This window comes from Diachasmimorpha longicaudata, chromosome 12 (genome assembly GCF_034640455.1).
Source record: "Diachasmimorpha longicaudata isolate KC_UGA_2023 chromosome 12, iyDiaLong2, whole genome shotgun sequence".
Lineage (NCBI taxonomy): Eukaryota > Metazoa > Arthropoda > Insecta > Hymenoptera > Braconidae > Diachasmimorpha > Diachasmimorpha longicaudata.
In genome coordinates this window covers 6747382-6763612 of record NC_087236.1, presented here as the reverse complement: position 1 = coordinate 6763612, position 16231 = coordinate 6747382, and the positions used below count along the sequence as shown (strand labels likewise).

At 40.3% G+C, this 16231-nt stretch overlaps 1 protein-coding gene across 8 annotated transcripts in view; it reads right to left on the bottom strand.

Annotated features, from left to right (window-relative positions):
* Positions 1 to 16082, bottom strand: part of LOC135167914 (AF4/FMR2 family member lilli) — a 76395-nt gene extending 60313 nt beyond the window's left edge. For 7 of the 8 annotated variants that reach the window (XR_010299946.1, XM_064131613.1, XM_064131617.1 and 4 more), the window contains exons 1-2: positions 15934 to 16082; positions 11788 to 12291 (exon numbers count right to left, since the gene is read on the bottom strand). Coding sequence is in view for 7 of the 8 variants with exons in the window: in XM_064131613.1 (XP_063987683.1) it covers positions 11788 to 11849 (62 nt within the window). In the remaining variant the exon portion in view is untranslated. Of the gene's footprint in view, positions 1 to 11787; positions 12292 to 14278; positions 14442 to 15933 lie in introns of those variants that run through there. The other variant, XM_064131614.1, reaches the window with a different exon arrangement.
* Between the last annotated feature and the right edge of the window lie 149 nt (positions 16083 to 16231).

The following is a 16231-nucleotide window of genomic DNA, read 5'->3' as shown; positions in this document are numbered from 1 at the left end:
GTGGAATGGGCCAATGCGGATATTTTAGATGTATGAAGGAAGAAAATTTCATTTCTTCCCCGGCATTAATAATGTCGCCACTCTGAATTTGCAAATCGGCTGAGTGAAATGTTATCTTTTAGATTTTTATCAATTGAAACTAGAAAACTTAAAGAGAAGATATTGAAAGAGAGGTTTTCATTCCATCTAAGAATGTTTTACAATTTTCAAAATCACTTGGTTAGCTCCAACGACATCGATAGCACCATTTTACCTCCCCTTTCCCTATTGGACAAACCGAAGAGTCTTGTCATTTTGAAATGAAGCATTCTCTCTATTTTCTCATCAAGCCAAATCACAGAGTTTGACGGGATTATATGGCACGGTATTAATCACTGTAATCACGCGGAATTATTCCTCTCCTTCCCTTCCCTATTTTTTTTTTCTTCATTTTCCTTTTATGCAACCGTGATGGGGGAATTGGTGAAATGAAGGATGGTTGAGTTGTTTTCAACGATCAGTATTTGTACACCAGTGTATACCGACCTAGAAATAGCTGTGGGGATAGTATAGAGAGAATGAGAGGTGGTTTGTGGAGGTGCGAGCTTCACGGAAGCGCGCTAAAATCGGTGCTCCCGTTACCGAGCGCGCATAGTTATCTGTGGCAAACGAGCCAACGAGAACCCAGCACTACCATTTTAATCGGTGTTTATAACCGCGTCACAGGTTTTGACAATCGTCGTTGGTATGGAGTTGTCATACCCGCGGTTAATTCATGGATAACAGCCCGACGAAATTCTTGTACGATGTTGATACAATTGTGGAGGCGTAAAAATATGTTGACGATTTCCAAAATACCTTAGGACCTCTCCACTATCATCTCTCATTATCCCTACAATGATATTTAATTATCAAAATTGATCATATTGTTATGGGCGAATTTTTATGATGTCTCAATTATTTCTCTGGAATTTTTTCTCTCCTCAGAATTTCTACGGCATTAATTTCTATTTTTTTTTCTCATTCATACAAAGTTAAAGAGCACATAACAATATTTTCATTTGAAGTTTCTTCTTTTTTACTCCACAATAGTAGACAAAGTTCGAAGCAGCACGAGAGTATACTCAAACAGCAGCTCGGCCGAGCGGAAAAACGAGGTAAACGTCGTAATGTGACCGCTTTCACGTTTTCGCTTCTATTCATCTTTAAAATTCCCCTGAAATCATAATTCTCTAGTCTCGGATAATTCTCAACGGCAATCTATTCACCAGTGAATGAGAATCGAAGATGCCTCTGTGGTAATACTTAAACTCCCTGTTGTTTTGTAATTTAAGAGCGTAACGAAAACCAATAGTCCGATGGAGCCTGATATTCGTGTCGCGCACGATGAGGCCTGACAATTTATCTCCCTCTCCTATATCCCCTATCTCGCTATTGCCATCTCTCTTGTCCCTTTGGGTTAGTGTAGCACCTTGACACGGTGTGCGCCGGCATCGGATCTGGGATCGTGCCAAGCTCTCGGCCTCATCCACCCAACACTAAGTTTTTTAAGTAACTGCTTCGCCTGTTGTACCTTCTCAATGTCTTCGACCATATGTCGGTGTGTCGCATATACCCATTTCCGGTTGGAGGGTCTACATTAATGCGATACCTCTCGAGTTTCATATTTCTTTCATTTGAATGATTGCCATAGTGACGATATTTGAGAGAATTTCAAAAATAACATTCTCTTAAGGGGAAAACCCAAAATCAAATCACTGTACAAATTCTAGTCTCGAAATAACTTATCAACTGGTATTTTTCACTCAAAAAATGCATCCGTTCCTCCGAAATATTCAAGGGACATGAGAATTGATGATCTAGATTATCGAGGAGTTACATATTTACATAAACATTTTTTCAACATTTCCGGGAGAAATTAATTAGAATATTGACGACCCTAAACTATAGATTCTCATCTCATCTAAAACTGCGTGTAAACAACTTTACACCGGCATCCGAATAAATCGCCATCGATTCCCAAAATCCCAAGGCCTAATCTCCCTCTCCGATCGTTAGGGGGAAACCCCCGAAACTCCATAATCACCCGAAACACGAATTGAAACATGTGAAAGTACCCGACAAAAATCCCTCACAACAGATCCAGAAAGTCCTACGTCAAACGGAAATAAAACGGGAATATTGTCGTGTACATCCGTTTCGTGATGTCATCGTTCGATTGCATATCAGGATGTCACGTCACGATGAAAAAAAAAATGTATATATATATATATATATATCCCCAATGAAGGGAGTTCGCGATAGGTGAGCCCCCTGTCTCGGTGCAACAAGTATTGCCGTCAGACTTCTGTCTCACTCACCGGACCCTTTTCCTGTCGCAAAAACCTCGTGGGCTGGGTTTTGACGTCACAGACCGGTAGTGACGCACTTGGTACAACCCCCGCCTCGTGTCACACATGCGCACTACAAATTACGCCTCGTCTAGCCGTTACGCACAGTACAACAATGACGTAACTCTCATTCTATCGTTTAAACGTCAATTCTTTTGTCTCGGTGAACAATTGAGATGAGGAAAAAAAAATATTCTGTCGTAATGTTCCACAACCGCGAGAGAGTATCACACAGTCGACAATTCCATCTGCATTATTATAAAACACACTCTGTTGACCTTGAGATTAAAACTAATTCCCCCCTTGAGCTACAGTGGCTGAGCCCAACCGATGTATTATTTATTACTTTCAAGGATCTAAGATAAAAATAGATTGCGAAGAAAGTTAAAAGGGTCGTGTCGTTGGCGCAACAGTCGTTGTTGTATCTCTATTGATTTCCTGGAGGAGAGGGCGGACTGAAGGGTGGATTAAGTATCGTCCAGGTCTCTCTCTCCACTCTTCGAGAATATCCCACGAGTTTACCCGGTTGAGGGTATAGAAACGAATGAAATAGAGTCTGTTTCTGGATTGAGGTGAGAAGAGAGGGAGATTGGCTTTGTATGGACTAATGCAACACCTGCCTGGGCCATGGGACGAAGGACGTCTTCCATTTCCCATCATTATGCAGAGAATCGATTCAATGTATTTCTCGAGTTTTATCTTCTATTTAAATTCCTATATCAATTTTAATGAGATTGAAAAATTGTTTTTCATCCTTTACTCCACTCGTGGACATCATTATTCTTTCAAAATACCAAGAAGAAATTAGTGTGAAGAAGTACAACTGAAAATATTTAATGATGTTAGGAAATAAATTTTCTGAGAAATTCAAGGGAAATTCGAAATTTTTAACAATCCAGATAAAAATCAGCTTAACTGATATACCTATCGTTATCGTTCCTTAACTTCAACTTAGAGGTACTAAAACGAATATTTGAAGCCATGATCGTGCTCATTTGACATTCTTAGAATTTGGATTGTTATAAAACTTTAGAATATCTAGAAATTATCGAAAAAAATTGTTGGAGAATAATAACACTAGATTAATTTCACTTTACCAATCCACAATAATAACTTCTAAAGTCCGATGTTATTGAAATGCGAGTAGTTATGATAAATGGAATTAATGTAGAACCGATGTGTTTGCCTATGTACTGAATGTGACGTCGAGAATGGTGGACGAAGCCGCAATATCCCCCTAGATCCTCGAGCGTGACACCACCAACGCCCTAGCTTTCTACAATACCAGCCTCCTGTCGCGCAATACCATTGTATTTGTGTAGTCATTCTTCTTTTCTACACTTCAATCTCCCGAGTCTTTTTTTATAACTCTCAATTCTCTGATCTCGGGGGACTAGAATCGAATGCGCGTCGAGACTGCGCAATATTTTTTTCACTCGTTTTCGTAATCACAATGTGATGTTTACTACTGGTAGAGGGTAATCATTGACGGGGCCGTGTGGTTCGGGAATAATGGAGGATAATTGGGAATTTCAAGTGCTTTTTTTTTCCATTCAATGCCTCAATCCAATTCCCCCCCATTTGATTCTACTGCGATCTGTGAGAAAAAATGAACGAACCATTGACTTCTGACGAATTTCTCATTCTGTTTTACATAAATAAAAATGACGATAGAATTTGTTGACTATCACTCCTCCTTTTCATATCGATTATCGAGCATTTAAAATTCACGGAACACTATGGCGAAGGGAATTACAAAAAAAAACTATTGAAAAAAGGAGAAAATAAATGGCTGTCGAGTGTTGAAGGGAGAAGAAGAGAGGAGAAGAAATCGATTGCAGTCTGGCGACGCGCGAGACTATTGAAAAGTTCGGTGTGTTTCCAGCCTGCGAAATATATACTAATAAAAGCTTTGTCATTCAGTGGTGGACCCCCCCTGAGAGAGTCCCGAGTATGTCGATTTCTCACACACTATTCATCATGAAAAGTACCGCTTAAAAAAAAATTCAATAACCATGATTGACTGCGGCATTGACTGCGTCTTACGGAGTACAAAAGGCAAACATCCTCGCAAATTCGAATGTTCCAATGTTGATACAACTTGTTATCTCTGTCTTCGCCTGATAACTCAATCTGATAAGACAGCCCGAAGTCAATCAGGAATAATTAATTGATCGTAACAATCACGCAGAATCACAAGATCGCGATGCATAGATTTTGGAAGAGAAAGATAATTTTTTTTAATCAACTTATTCCCGCGAATGATAGTGGAGAATTATATTTAGATGGTGCGGTATTTCTCGACCCACATACTCACCAGGAGGCGGAATGCTACGTATGCCGGGGTCATCCCCGTTCGTTCACGGGAGCGCGACAAAGGAGCTGCTTTTACCATGAATTAGCAAAAAATTCTTTGAATAAATTCTTAACTGAAAATAATTCATGATAAAATTATTTACTCCTTCATCCCTCAAAAAATAGTGTGGCATCGAGAGATGGTGCATTATTAAGAGGTCAAGATGCAAAACTAATTGTCCGGAAGAGATGCCTTCGAAAGAATTGTAAAAATTTCCAGGAGAAAAAAAAAAATTAGTATAAATTTGTTTGTCCTGAATATTTATCTCTGTGTAATGAATGCAAACAGAGTAAACGCACCGAATGGATAACAATACGACAGAATCTCTTATCTTAAGACTGAATAACACAAGCCACGATCAATTAGCGTCGAATAAATCCACCGAATGAACAATGCAAGAGGACCCATTCACCTTGACCCCAATACCAAAGAACTTAATCACAAAACCTTGCAAATTTATTCAGGGTATTCGACAACACTGATGATGAGGGGGGGCGAGTGAATTTACAGTGAACCAGTGAGCCGTGAGTCAGATAACTTCACCCGCCGTGGAGGGGCCACATACACCACCCAAACCCACTTGATAATACGTCCAACAGCTTGTGTATCCAGGATCTATCGTAAACACAGGCGTTGATATACGATCCCTCAATCTCAAGCCCCTCATATTATCAAAAATCATGCACTGGCGAGAGAAATCGACTAGAGCGGAAGGATTTTTTTTAAATCCCAGTCTGACAGCTTAGAACAGTGCCAACAGCTAATTTTTTAAGAAATATTCAATTATCTAATACCCATGCTCTATGTCAAAATGCCAAAATCCAAAATAATACATCCAATAGAACATGTCCTGCAGAAATGACGATAGACGTTGAATAATCGATTTAATTGCGACAAATAATATTCTAATGCAATTGAAATGGATATAATGGGGGGAAAAATAACAGTCTCTTGAAACGTCCCCGAGAGTTGGTGCGGTTCATTGGCCAGGCGAGTTGTCGCCTTGAAGGCAATAGCTCGTTCTCCCTCTTTTAACATTCCATTCGCGTGTATACGACGCACACAGGGCAAAGGAGAGGAGACACAAAATTGTGTACGTGCAAAAAAGAAAATGTAAGGATAAAGAACATTGCGGGTGAGGGAAGGGAGAAGAAAGGAGACAGGATGAAGTAGTGAAGAGGGAGAGAGGGGTGAGTCGGACAGGGAGTGAAGGCTCCAGCTAAATTGTACGTTGAGTGTTCAGGGGGATATACCGGCGCGACGAATAAACCGTGATATTCCGTCGGGACGACGCGACCAACCGACGCCGACCCGATGCTTTCAGAATCAGGGGGGGAGGAGAGAGAGAGAGGGTGGGGTATGTGCAAGTACTTGGATTGCACTTGAAAAAAAATAATTACGAATTAATAGCATTAATGGGGGGAAACAGGCATGAATGGAGTTGACTGTGATGAATGTCTTGATTTCACTGAAATTGGGAGAAAGATTTTCACTATTGTTAGCAGTTTAAAACTGGTCAATAGTCGTCTACTCCTTGATTGATTATGCACCGTAAATTGGAGTTGATTAGGGGAAAGGACAGTAAATGATCCGAATCAATAGCCACTGAGCAAATAATTTGAGTGCATTTCTTCTCCTTTAAGAATAAAAAGATCATTGAATTTCACGGGGACTGAGGGGTGAAAAAAAATCGCGAAATTGCATCGATCATTCATTGTCATCGGGTTAATAAAATGTAAAAGTTATTAGTCAACAAATGACCAGTTCCGGAGTGTTGAGAATTCACTCGGGCAAACGATTGAGAAAATACTAGATCCACTGGTACTTATGTACATTCTCGTTATTACCTTCGGGGAAAACTTTCACTTTGACACCGGTGTAACGACGTAAACAAAACGTCGCACGTGTCTTTTATTGGGTCGGTTATTCCATCGTTTACGACGCGGGCGGTGGGTGATATGAGTGTCGCCTGAGGATAATATAAAGGACTTTATCGTGTCTTCTGCCTCAATCTCACAGATTGTAAAATTTTCGGGGGAAATTTGTTGCTTTATGGGTGACTGTTAATCCATTCGGGAGTGAAATAAGTGAAGTTTATTGGTTGGATTTTGCCGGATGACGGGTTTATTTACAGGGTCGTTGGCATCCATGAGATTTTTCTTTGCTTTACCCCACTAGTTAAAGTCAATCAAAAGAAATGTGAAAAATATCAATAAACTCGACATTTTCTTTGAATTAAATATAGTGCAAATTTTAAAGAACTGTAAAGTGAGTCTCTTAAATTGGAAAATTTGTAGGTTTACGGACGACTATTAATTCATCCGAGAATGAAATAAGTGAGAAGTATTTTTAGAATTTTATGGGATGACGGGTTTATTGACAGGGTCATTGTCAGCCTTGAGTTTTTTTTCATGTACTCATGGGAATGGGGTAGCAAGGAAAATACTCAGGACGAGGATAGTAGTTTAATACCAGTGTATTGCAATGCCTTCCCCTCGCCGGGGTATTTCCGTCGTGGTTGCACCCAGAAATACCACGTCGCGGCGTGAATTAATGCGGATCCCCCGGTTATATTTAGTCAACTCCTAACCAGATACAAATGGAATCGATCATGTCAGAAGAGGGTGGATGTTTAAATATGACCTAGCATTGAATGCTACTTCATTACGAAATAAAAGATAATTAAGACTCAATCCAATGTTTTATAAGCAATGTGATAAAAAAATATTCTGCTAATAAAGTTTCATGGATTGAGCAATTTCACGAGGAGAGATCAACGTCCCTATCATATATTGAACTTATCTCGCTGCATAACAATATTTTAATTCTAATAAGAAAAAGTAAAATTGAATTCATTATTGAAATGCCATTTTATCTTGCAATTGACCTAGGGCCTGTACGAACGGATGATTAAATCGTAGCTTAAAAAAACATCCCTCCAATTTATATAAGTAATACGGTATTGGAAATATATCTACAATTAGAATATTGCTGAACAGACCTTCATATATTTTTAATGATAAAATTTAACAACTCACGGAGCGGTTAACTCGTAATTTCCTCTGGTAATGAAAATATTTTTACTATCAATTTACATTCAGCCGCAGGATAATAGCCACAACGATTACTAAAAATATATTCGTAAAATTGGAAGAGAGAGTTCCATATTTCAGAAGATATCAACCATAATTGACCGAAACGGAGTCAAGAAGAAAAATAAAGTCTCGTATTGAGAGACTGAAGAAGCAGATCTCTACATTTCTAAAGATGAAACAATCAACTGTGAATACATCGAGAACTCCATCGAAATTCCCACAGATAGGATCCTACATGCGCGAGGGAATAACGGAGCTGTCTCGTGACGTCACTCTCAACACTGCTGCTTATCTTCCTTATTTCGAGGATCAATCAACTTCATTCTCACGCTTTTGACATTGTTCTGACACGGAATACCTCCCGACTAACGAGATATGATTCTTTCACACAGGATGGCTCAAATTTGTTAATTAAATTTATCATCGAGAGCATTTACCAGGAGCTAGACAACATTTCATTTCATCGAGCTGTGAAAGTGAAAATTTTATTTTTCCCATATATTTTTCTCTTCAAAAAAACAATAAAAAAAATTACATCAAACTACTAATTCCCTAAATGAACTAATCGATGAAGCAATGCATGAAAAAATCAATTCTTTAACGAATTTTTAACGAGACAATCAGCTGAGTGATATATATCTTATCGTTACCATGTTTTATTTTGTCCCAAAACAAGACATGTCAACAGTTGCGCAATCCTCTGATTTCTGCAATGCAAGAATCTTTAATCCACGACGTAATAATCCCGGAGCGATTAAAAGAAGCGTTCGCGTTCTTGACTTTTTTTTTTTCGTCCCCAGTTCCACGCACGAACGAGGCCACGCGCACTCGCGCGCCAAAGTTACCCCGCAACTTTCACCTGGCGCATGAGATCCACCAGTGCAAATTCGTCCCTGTACTCCAACACAACGCACCCCATATTTTTTTTCATAATTTTATTCTTATTACCGACCATGTTGACACGATCATTATTCATTCGATTTCGAACAAAGTTGGTGAGCGACGTTCGCAGAACATCGACCGATAACAGAATAGAGTGCGATCATTGCTTATCTCTTCTTATCGCGAGTACAATAGTCAAATGAGCCTTCAGAAAATTATTGCCCTCTAGTAATGAAAATCGGTGAAGTGGAATGATATTCCCGCAGCAGATGTGGATAATTGGGGGTATAAAAAAAATTTTTAAGTAGAGAATAAAGATCTCTTGCAGCTGATGTTGATGGAAAGAAAAATCTATTATGTTTCGGTACTACGAGTTAAATATTTTCCCCTGAACAATACTAATGGCAGAAAAATGAAGGATGTATGAGATCGATGGGAAACCCGGCAATTTTTTAAATCCAGAAATAACGTGCGACTGACAAAAGCAAGTGAGAAAAAACGTCAGGTTTCCGGTCAATAACAGAGGTCATCAATGTTACATGCGCCTGTCCGCAGCTGTAGCAAGTACTTCTTTACTCTCTTCCCCACCAGTTGGTTGTAGCACGCAAATACGTATGATAAAACCGATCGATATTATCGCAGTCAGAGTAGACTATAACCTGAACTCTTCTGAATTACCGATAAAATTGAAACATCGATGCGCAACAAAATCCCACTGTTCATTTATCATTCTGTTTTTCCTCATTTTCGCTGGTTATTTTAAAGATGTCCAATACTTTTATTTGATGACCCTCATCGGCTCTTCGTCCTTACAAACTCCCCCACTTGCAAAGAAAATACGTCACGGTGCAGTGCACTGACAGAGAGAGAGAAAGAGAGAGATGGCGAGCCGATGGCCACAGAGTATTCAGCGTATGGCCGCTGGAGTTAGAAATCCTTTGGTGAAAGTGTTTGCTACGGGCAAACACTGCTTTATAAATCGCGTATACAACTGGATGAAGGAATGCCTGTCCCGACAATCACCTAAAATGCCATTAAAAATTGTCTATCTCGATGGTGCTCAACAAATAAAAATGAGAAATTAAATAAAAAGGTCGAGGTGCCCGCATGAACTCATTTGATAGCAATGCAAAAATAAAGTTCATCGATTTACGTATTTTTTTTCCCTCTCTCTCTCTCTCTCCCTCTCGTCACATAAAACCGTTGATTACGTGAGAAAAACGGCGTAGGTTCTCCCTTGTTCTTTTCCCCTTCGGACTCGTCGATTTTTCTTCCAGTTGCATTTACGATAATGACGAGGGGGTAGATCACCCCTCTGATAGTACATGGAGGAGGGTGCACATTCTACGGGAGAAAAATATTCTCGGGACAAATCCCTAGGCCTCGTTAACCAAAGAGAATGCTTCTCCTCTTTTATTTTTCCTTTTTGCTTTTAATTTTTTTTTTGTTCTCCTTACTAGAGAGTTTAATTCCTACTGCCATTATGCCATTACTCAAAATGAACCACCGTGATTTTTCGTTTTTAGGGAGGGCGCAAGAGTCCAGTAACGATTCAATTTGGCAATCACTTTGGAATTTTTTGGAGAATGACAGTTCCGGAAATTTGTCGGGATTTCGTCATGAAAAATTTATAAATTTTTCGGAAAGTTGAAGCAATTTGTAATGGAAATAAATAAATAAATAATCAGAAACTGTGAACAGTTGAGCCAACTCAAACGCCTCTTAACTGAACAAAAAAATTATTCTACATTATTGTGGATCACACGCCTACAACGAATTTCGCACAATGAAGTTACTGCGGAGCCGGTGAAAATCGATTAAACCTCCATAACTGGTTAATTCGTTATTAATAGAGTGGGCAACAACAATGGAAATATTCCGATGCGCGTATTTGTATGAGTTCGAGTGAAAAGCCGTCTCTGGACGTGTGATTTTTGTAAAACCATTCGACCCTGTCCCACATTAGTATCCAACACCATCAGGACATACCCGCGTGATTAAACCGATGGCAAACTACTCGGAGATGCCTGTGCCAACGACTACACCGGTGGCTCGTTTTTCTTATTCATGATACACGTGTAATCCAGCTGAACATTCACCAAATTGATCCCTCATTTCTAAGAGACCGGAGAGGTCGTTGTATGGCCCAATAAAAAAAATAAATAAAAAAGAAAATATTTCAGTAATGACAGTCCTCTAGACTGAGAAGAAAGTCGCCTCGTGAAATCAATGGAATGAAGCCTACCATCCCTATACCATTTCAATAATTCATCATGATTATGCAAGTCTATCTCTAACTTCTTAAATCATCCGTACTCCTCGGCTAATTAAATTCAGAAAATAAATATTGATAATTAATGATCAGCAAAACTTATAGAATCTTGTCATTAGAAATGTCTTTCGGGCTCTAAAAAATATATCGCGTCATCAATTTAGCATTCCAAGTGAGTGATGAAAATTAATTGACGAACCAAAGTCCCGGAGCTTCCCCCCGACTGTCCAAAAATCCTGAGTAAAACGAATCGAGGTCAAACATCCTCCATAGCATCTCCCCCACTGATCAACATTCTCATACAATACCCAAAGCAACTCATGTAAACACATGAATCACTCAACCACAAACATTTGTCCAAGCGAAATGCCAAAATTCCCTAATCCCTTTATCATCCTGACTGACAAACATCCCCCCTCCCCCAAATTCGTCAGCGATCCCAAACGCGGAAATAATCCCACTCCAACAGCGAGCACACGTGACAGTGCGGAACTTTCCCCTCGATCCCCCTCTCTGTCGAAAAAAAATTCCTCGAGAGTCGAATTCCGAGGAAGAAAAAAAAAATCTAAATAATTCGAGACAGAGAGAATAAAAGCTAGACAACAGTAATCAAACTAAATACAATCGATGTCGACACACTGGCCTAGTGACTGGCCGACCTGAACTACTCTTAGAGAGCCGCTTGCATCAGCGTCAACCGTCATCCAACGAGTTGACATGTCATTGAGGAAAAATGGGATTACCACCTCTCACCAGTAAATAAAATAGAAAAATATATAAAGTAGTTGAAATGCTGGACTTATGCAAACTTACCTCGATAATGTGCCCTTGAGGAGCGGGTTCCTATCATCATAATAACCACCGGAGGACGGCATTTCCCTTCTTCAAGTAATCCAAACGTTTGGCACAAGGCACTTAGCACTCACACTACGGCACTGCATCACTGGCTTCTCGCGCGATCCTCAACACAACGTCGGGGTTCTCAATTCTCCCGTTCCAGTAATTTTACATTGCGCACACATCGTCTCCATCTGTTTACGTCTATGTCACTGTTGTTGAGTATCCCTCTATCCACAACTTATCACCATTAGTCACTAACGATCACCCTGGCGTTACCTCGAATTCAGTTGTGCTCAAGTTAAATGCAACTATTTTAAAACAGCTGATCGACGTGCGTCTCCCCCGATCAACTTGTGGATTTCAATCGATCCGTAACAAGCGTTTATTGATTTTCAATCCACACATATGTCGTCAGCAATCTTCGGCATCACCAATCTGGCTCTTGCCTCGAGTATTTTCCCACTGTCGATGTGGCACCTGGGGAGAATGTCGAATTATTTTCGTTGGAGTTATTTTATTTTCGTACGTAATAACACGCACAGCGCCACTGAACACCTCTCACCGACGACTAACAGTCGGATCCCGGATTGTTCCGTGAAACACGTGCGAACGCTAGCCTCAAACATGGCGGCTCGTGCCCGGCTGCAGGCACGCCGCTCTACAGTACACAGTACACACTACCCCTCTCCCCACTCTCGCCATCTCTTACATGCCCCTTCGCGCAACGAGTGTCCTGTCCCTCCTCCCCTCCCCCCCCCCCAACCTCTTCACCTATCACCGAGGCCCCTTGCGATTCCTGTAATACCAGTGTTGACGAGCGTTTAGCACGCGGGAACCGAGGGGGCGACCGGAAAGCTGGTAGAAACATGGGCTTTAGGTACTTTCGAGGCTGTTGAGGGAAGCAATCGGTTTTAAAGGTTACGGAAATTTTTTGGGGTGTCGTTAATTTTGATGGACGGCTCTCGGGTCTCCCGTCGTTAATTGTTTGAAGAAAAGTTTTACGATGATTTATGGATGATTTAGGAGGGATTCTAGGGGATTCCCAGCCTTTATCACGAGGGGCAAAGCCACATTTAGGAAGGAGAAGGCTGATAAGTTGAGAGTTTAAATTTTAAAATATCCTATTGAAAAAATAAATATGTTTTTATTGAAATCGTCGTGACATTCAATTTTTATTGTTGAGGCTTGCTGTTGTAAATATTCACGAAGCATTCCGCTATTGCGATATTATTTCAACGCCCAAGATTTTTTTTTGTAAAGTCGAACACAATAAATGCCCGATTTCTGCGGAAGATTCGGAAATTCTATTCTATTCTGTGTTTTCAGGCCATCGAGTATTAGGAATAATTGATTTTAAATCACTTATACCATTTTTCATCAATTAAATTGCCATTTTCAGAGTTTATTGACATGTCGTTCTTTTGTTAGAATTATTGAAAAACTTTCATGACAATAATTTATTAATTCAAGGATAAAAACTTTACTGGGAGAATTAATCTGAGTAAACAGTTTAAGTACTAATAACGTGAAATAAAGTAAAAGCATGAAAAGAGTAATTTCATAAAGATAAAAATAGTATTTCATTAGAGAGAATAAATTGAAATGAGGAGAGTCTAAAATTGAAGAAACGTATTTAATTCAGTTCCCCACGATACCCCGGGTGGGGAAACGACGAAACAACTCTGAAATGTCAAATCATTGAATTAAAATTCTGTAATTAAGTGGTGAAACTGCGAGAAGTAGTGGCATTTCATTTAAGACCCGATATTATTATTCACTCCGTTGAGAATTAAAATCTCTTTCATTAAAAATTCGTAAACAATGATTTTTTGAGGAAATATTTTGAGGAAAAATATCAAGATTGCCTTGCCCTTCCTTCATAGAGTCGTTATCACTTCTCACTAAGTGAATGAGTAATTATTTATTTATATAAACATGCAAATGCAAATTAGCGGGGAAATATCAACGAATTCTTACGATAATGAGATTTCACAACACATTTAATAACTGAATATGACTCCACGATTACGTGGGATTTTCCGATAGAATAATGAAGAAAAATATTTAAAAAGTGAAGAATGCTTGTACATCTAAAATAGAGACATTAGTGAATGGTTAACCCTTGGGCGGAGGCGTGGGTTTTAACTAATCTCCAAGCAGCAAAGCCGGATTTCATGATTATAAAGGTGTAAAACCGAGGTTGGTCTGAATTTATCTATTTTTTTATGTCTCAATAGCCGTATGAATATTTATATTATATGACGAGCGGTGTGGATTGTTGTTGTTGGAGATAACGTTTCCTTTGTTCAATTTATCGAGGTGGTAATGACAAAATCAGGAAAAAACTGGAAATACTGTCAATATTTCCAGGAGCAGAGAAAGAGAGGGAGACAGCGATTATCCCACAATAAGAGGGAATTTATTTTCACTTTTTCTCGCCATCTTTCTCTTCTCAAAGACTAACCTGTGGCTTGAGTACTAAAAGTCGACACTAGTACAGGAACAATCTCTTCGCAAGCCGAAGACGAAGGGTTCGAAGACTATTTTCGGGCCTCATTTTTCTCTCCACTCAAAAATATATCCTCTAGAGTCGTTAACCCCGCGGCAGAAGGGAAAATTTTTGGCTTTTTGTCTTCACAACTGGGTCACGTGAAAGACGGAACTGTGAACACGAGAGTGAGCAGGGAATGCAGCTAATTGATTACGTGAAAACGTCACGCCGATTTTTCCGTACTATTATATCTCCAATTGTCTATTTTTATGGTGCAACACGACATTCGATTATTGCAATAGCACATGTCGAAAGCCAGGAAAAATTTCTACCGTTAAAAATTCCACACTCGTTCAGTTGAAATGAACATAACAAGCCTCTATGTCACATTAAACTACACCAACAGTGTTAACATAATTACCAAACTCAATTTTATTAGGTAAATTACTTGCAAAGCGTCAGGAAAATGTTCCCCTTTTCGTGCGCGTCCCCTTGGCGTCCCTCTTGTTTCGCAACCGAACGACTAAGCCATAAAGGAGTGAGACAAACAGGGGCGCCCCCTCCCTCCCCCTCGCCGATGACGCCAATTAAACAGAAAAACGCGGGAGAAAAAAAAATGGAGAAAAAAACCGGAAGATTACTCACACGATGGGGATAACAAAGGCCAGGTGAAAATGCCCTCATTAAAAAATAATTTTGTCACATGTAGCGAGCGGTGAAAAGCCAGAAAGTAAGAGCATTGGTGGAGTCTCGGCGTCAAGGACGTTACGTTGAGCGGGATTCACGATCGGACGATAAGCCGGGGCACGGTGGCAGTCCGCTAGGTGGCAACGATCCCTACCCCTTCGCCCACTTCGATCGCTCTCCCCTCCAGCCTCCCTCGCCCCTCACCCCACGGCACTTCACTCTTCTTCGCTCATTTATTTTTCATTTCTCTTCTCCCCAGAAAACGTCTGACGACACATCGGGCTTCCCCCACTCCCTCCTCTCCCTCACTCCACCGCAGCACAGACATACGCAAATGTTGTGTATCTTGCACGTACAATTGCCAATGTCGAAGCCCCAGGGGCGAATTAAGCAAGAAAGAAATAAATAATAATAATGAAATAAATAGGAAGAGAGACCGATGAGTGGCAGGGCCGACGTTAGTCTTGAGCCTCAAACGCACTCGAAACGCCTGGAAAATAATGGTACCGTAAGTTGTTCCACTTCTCCGAAAGAAAACGCTCCGGAATTCAGCGTGCCTATTCGCCTTCTCTCAGACTTTTTAATTTCCCCTTCTTTTTTCGGTTTTTTTCTCCTCTTACCGGCCATCGGTCGCCTCTTTTCTTTTTCTCCGATTCCCCAGCCCGATAAAAATTTCGTGGTATTCCTCAATGTTCTATTTTGAGTTTTGAAAACGACTCACTACAGACCGGCGTCACCGAAATCAGCCGGGAATCGTCGATGATAAACACAAACACATCCACACACACACACATGCAGCGACAAACGTATTTTTTAAAACAAAAATTTCGATTGGCTTTTGCACCGTCCATTTCCACTGTTTTCGCTAGTTTCGGTTACTTTTAATACAATTACAGGTGTCATTGAGGTTATTCAGAGATAATGGAGGATTTTGTAATTACCAGATTTATCGGATGAACCTGAGGCACTAGGAAATCCAGTCAGATATGTAAGATTCACGGAATGGTGCGAAGGCTTATCCGCCAACAAACTGTCAACAGGCGTGCGGGGTACAGTATCGGTATCCCTCGTGATTGTGTTGTGTCCACTTCGTCTACTCCCACTACTCACATCAACTGCTACTTCGGAATCCCCCCTTCCTCCCTCTGCCGTCCGTCTCAGCCACTTCGTCACTCGTTTTTCCCACCCAAAAGGCGTCTCGGTAAGTGCAACTTACTCTCTCCCCCTCCCCACCTTCCC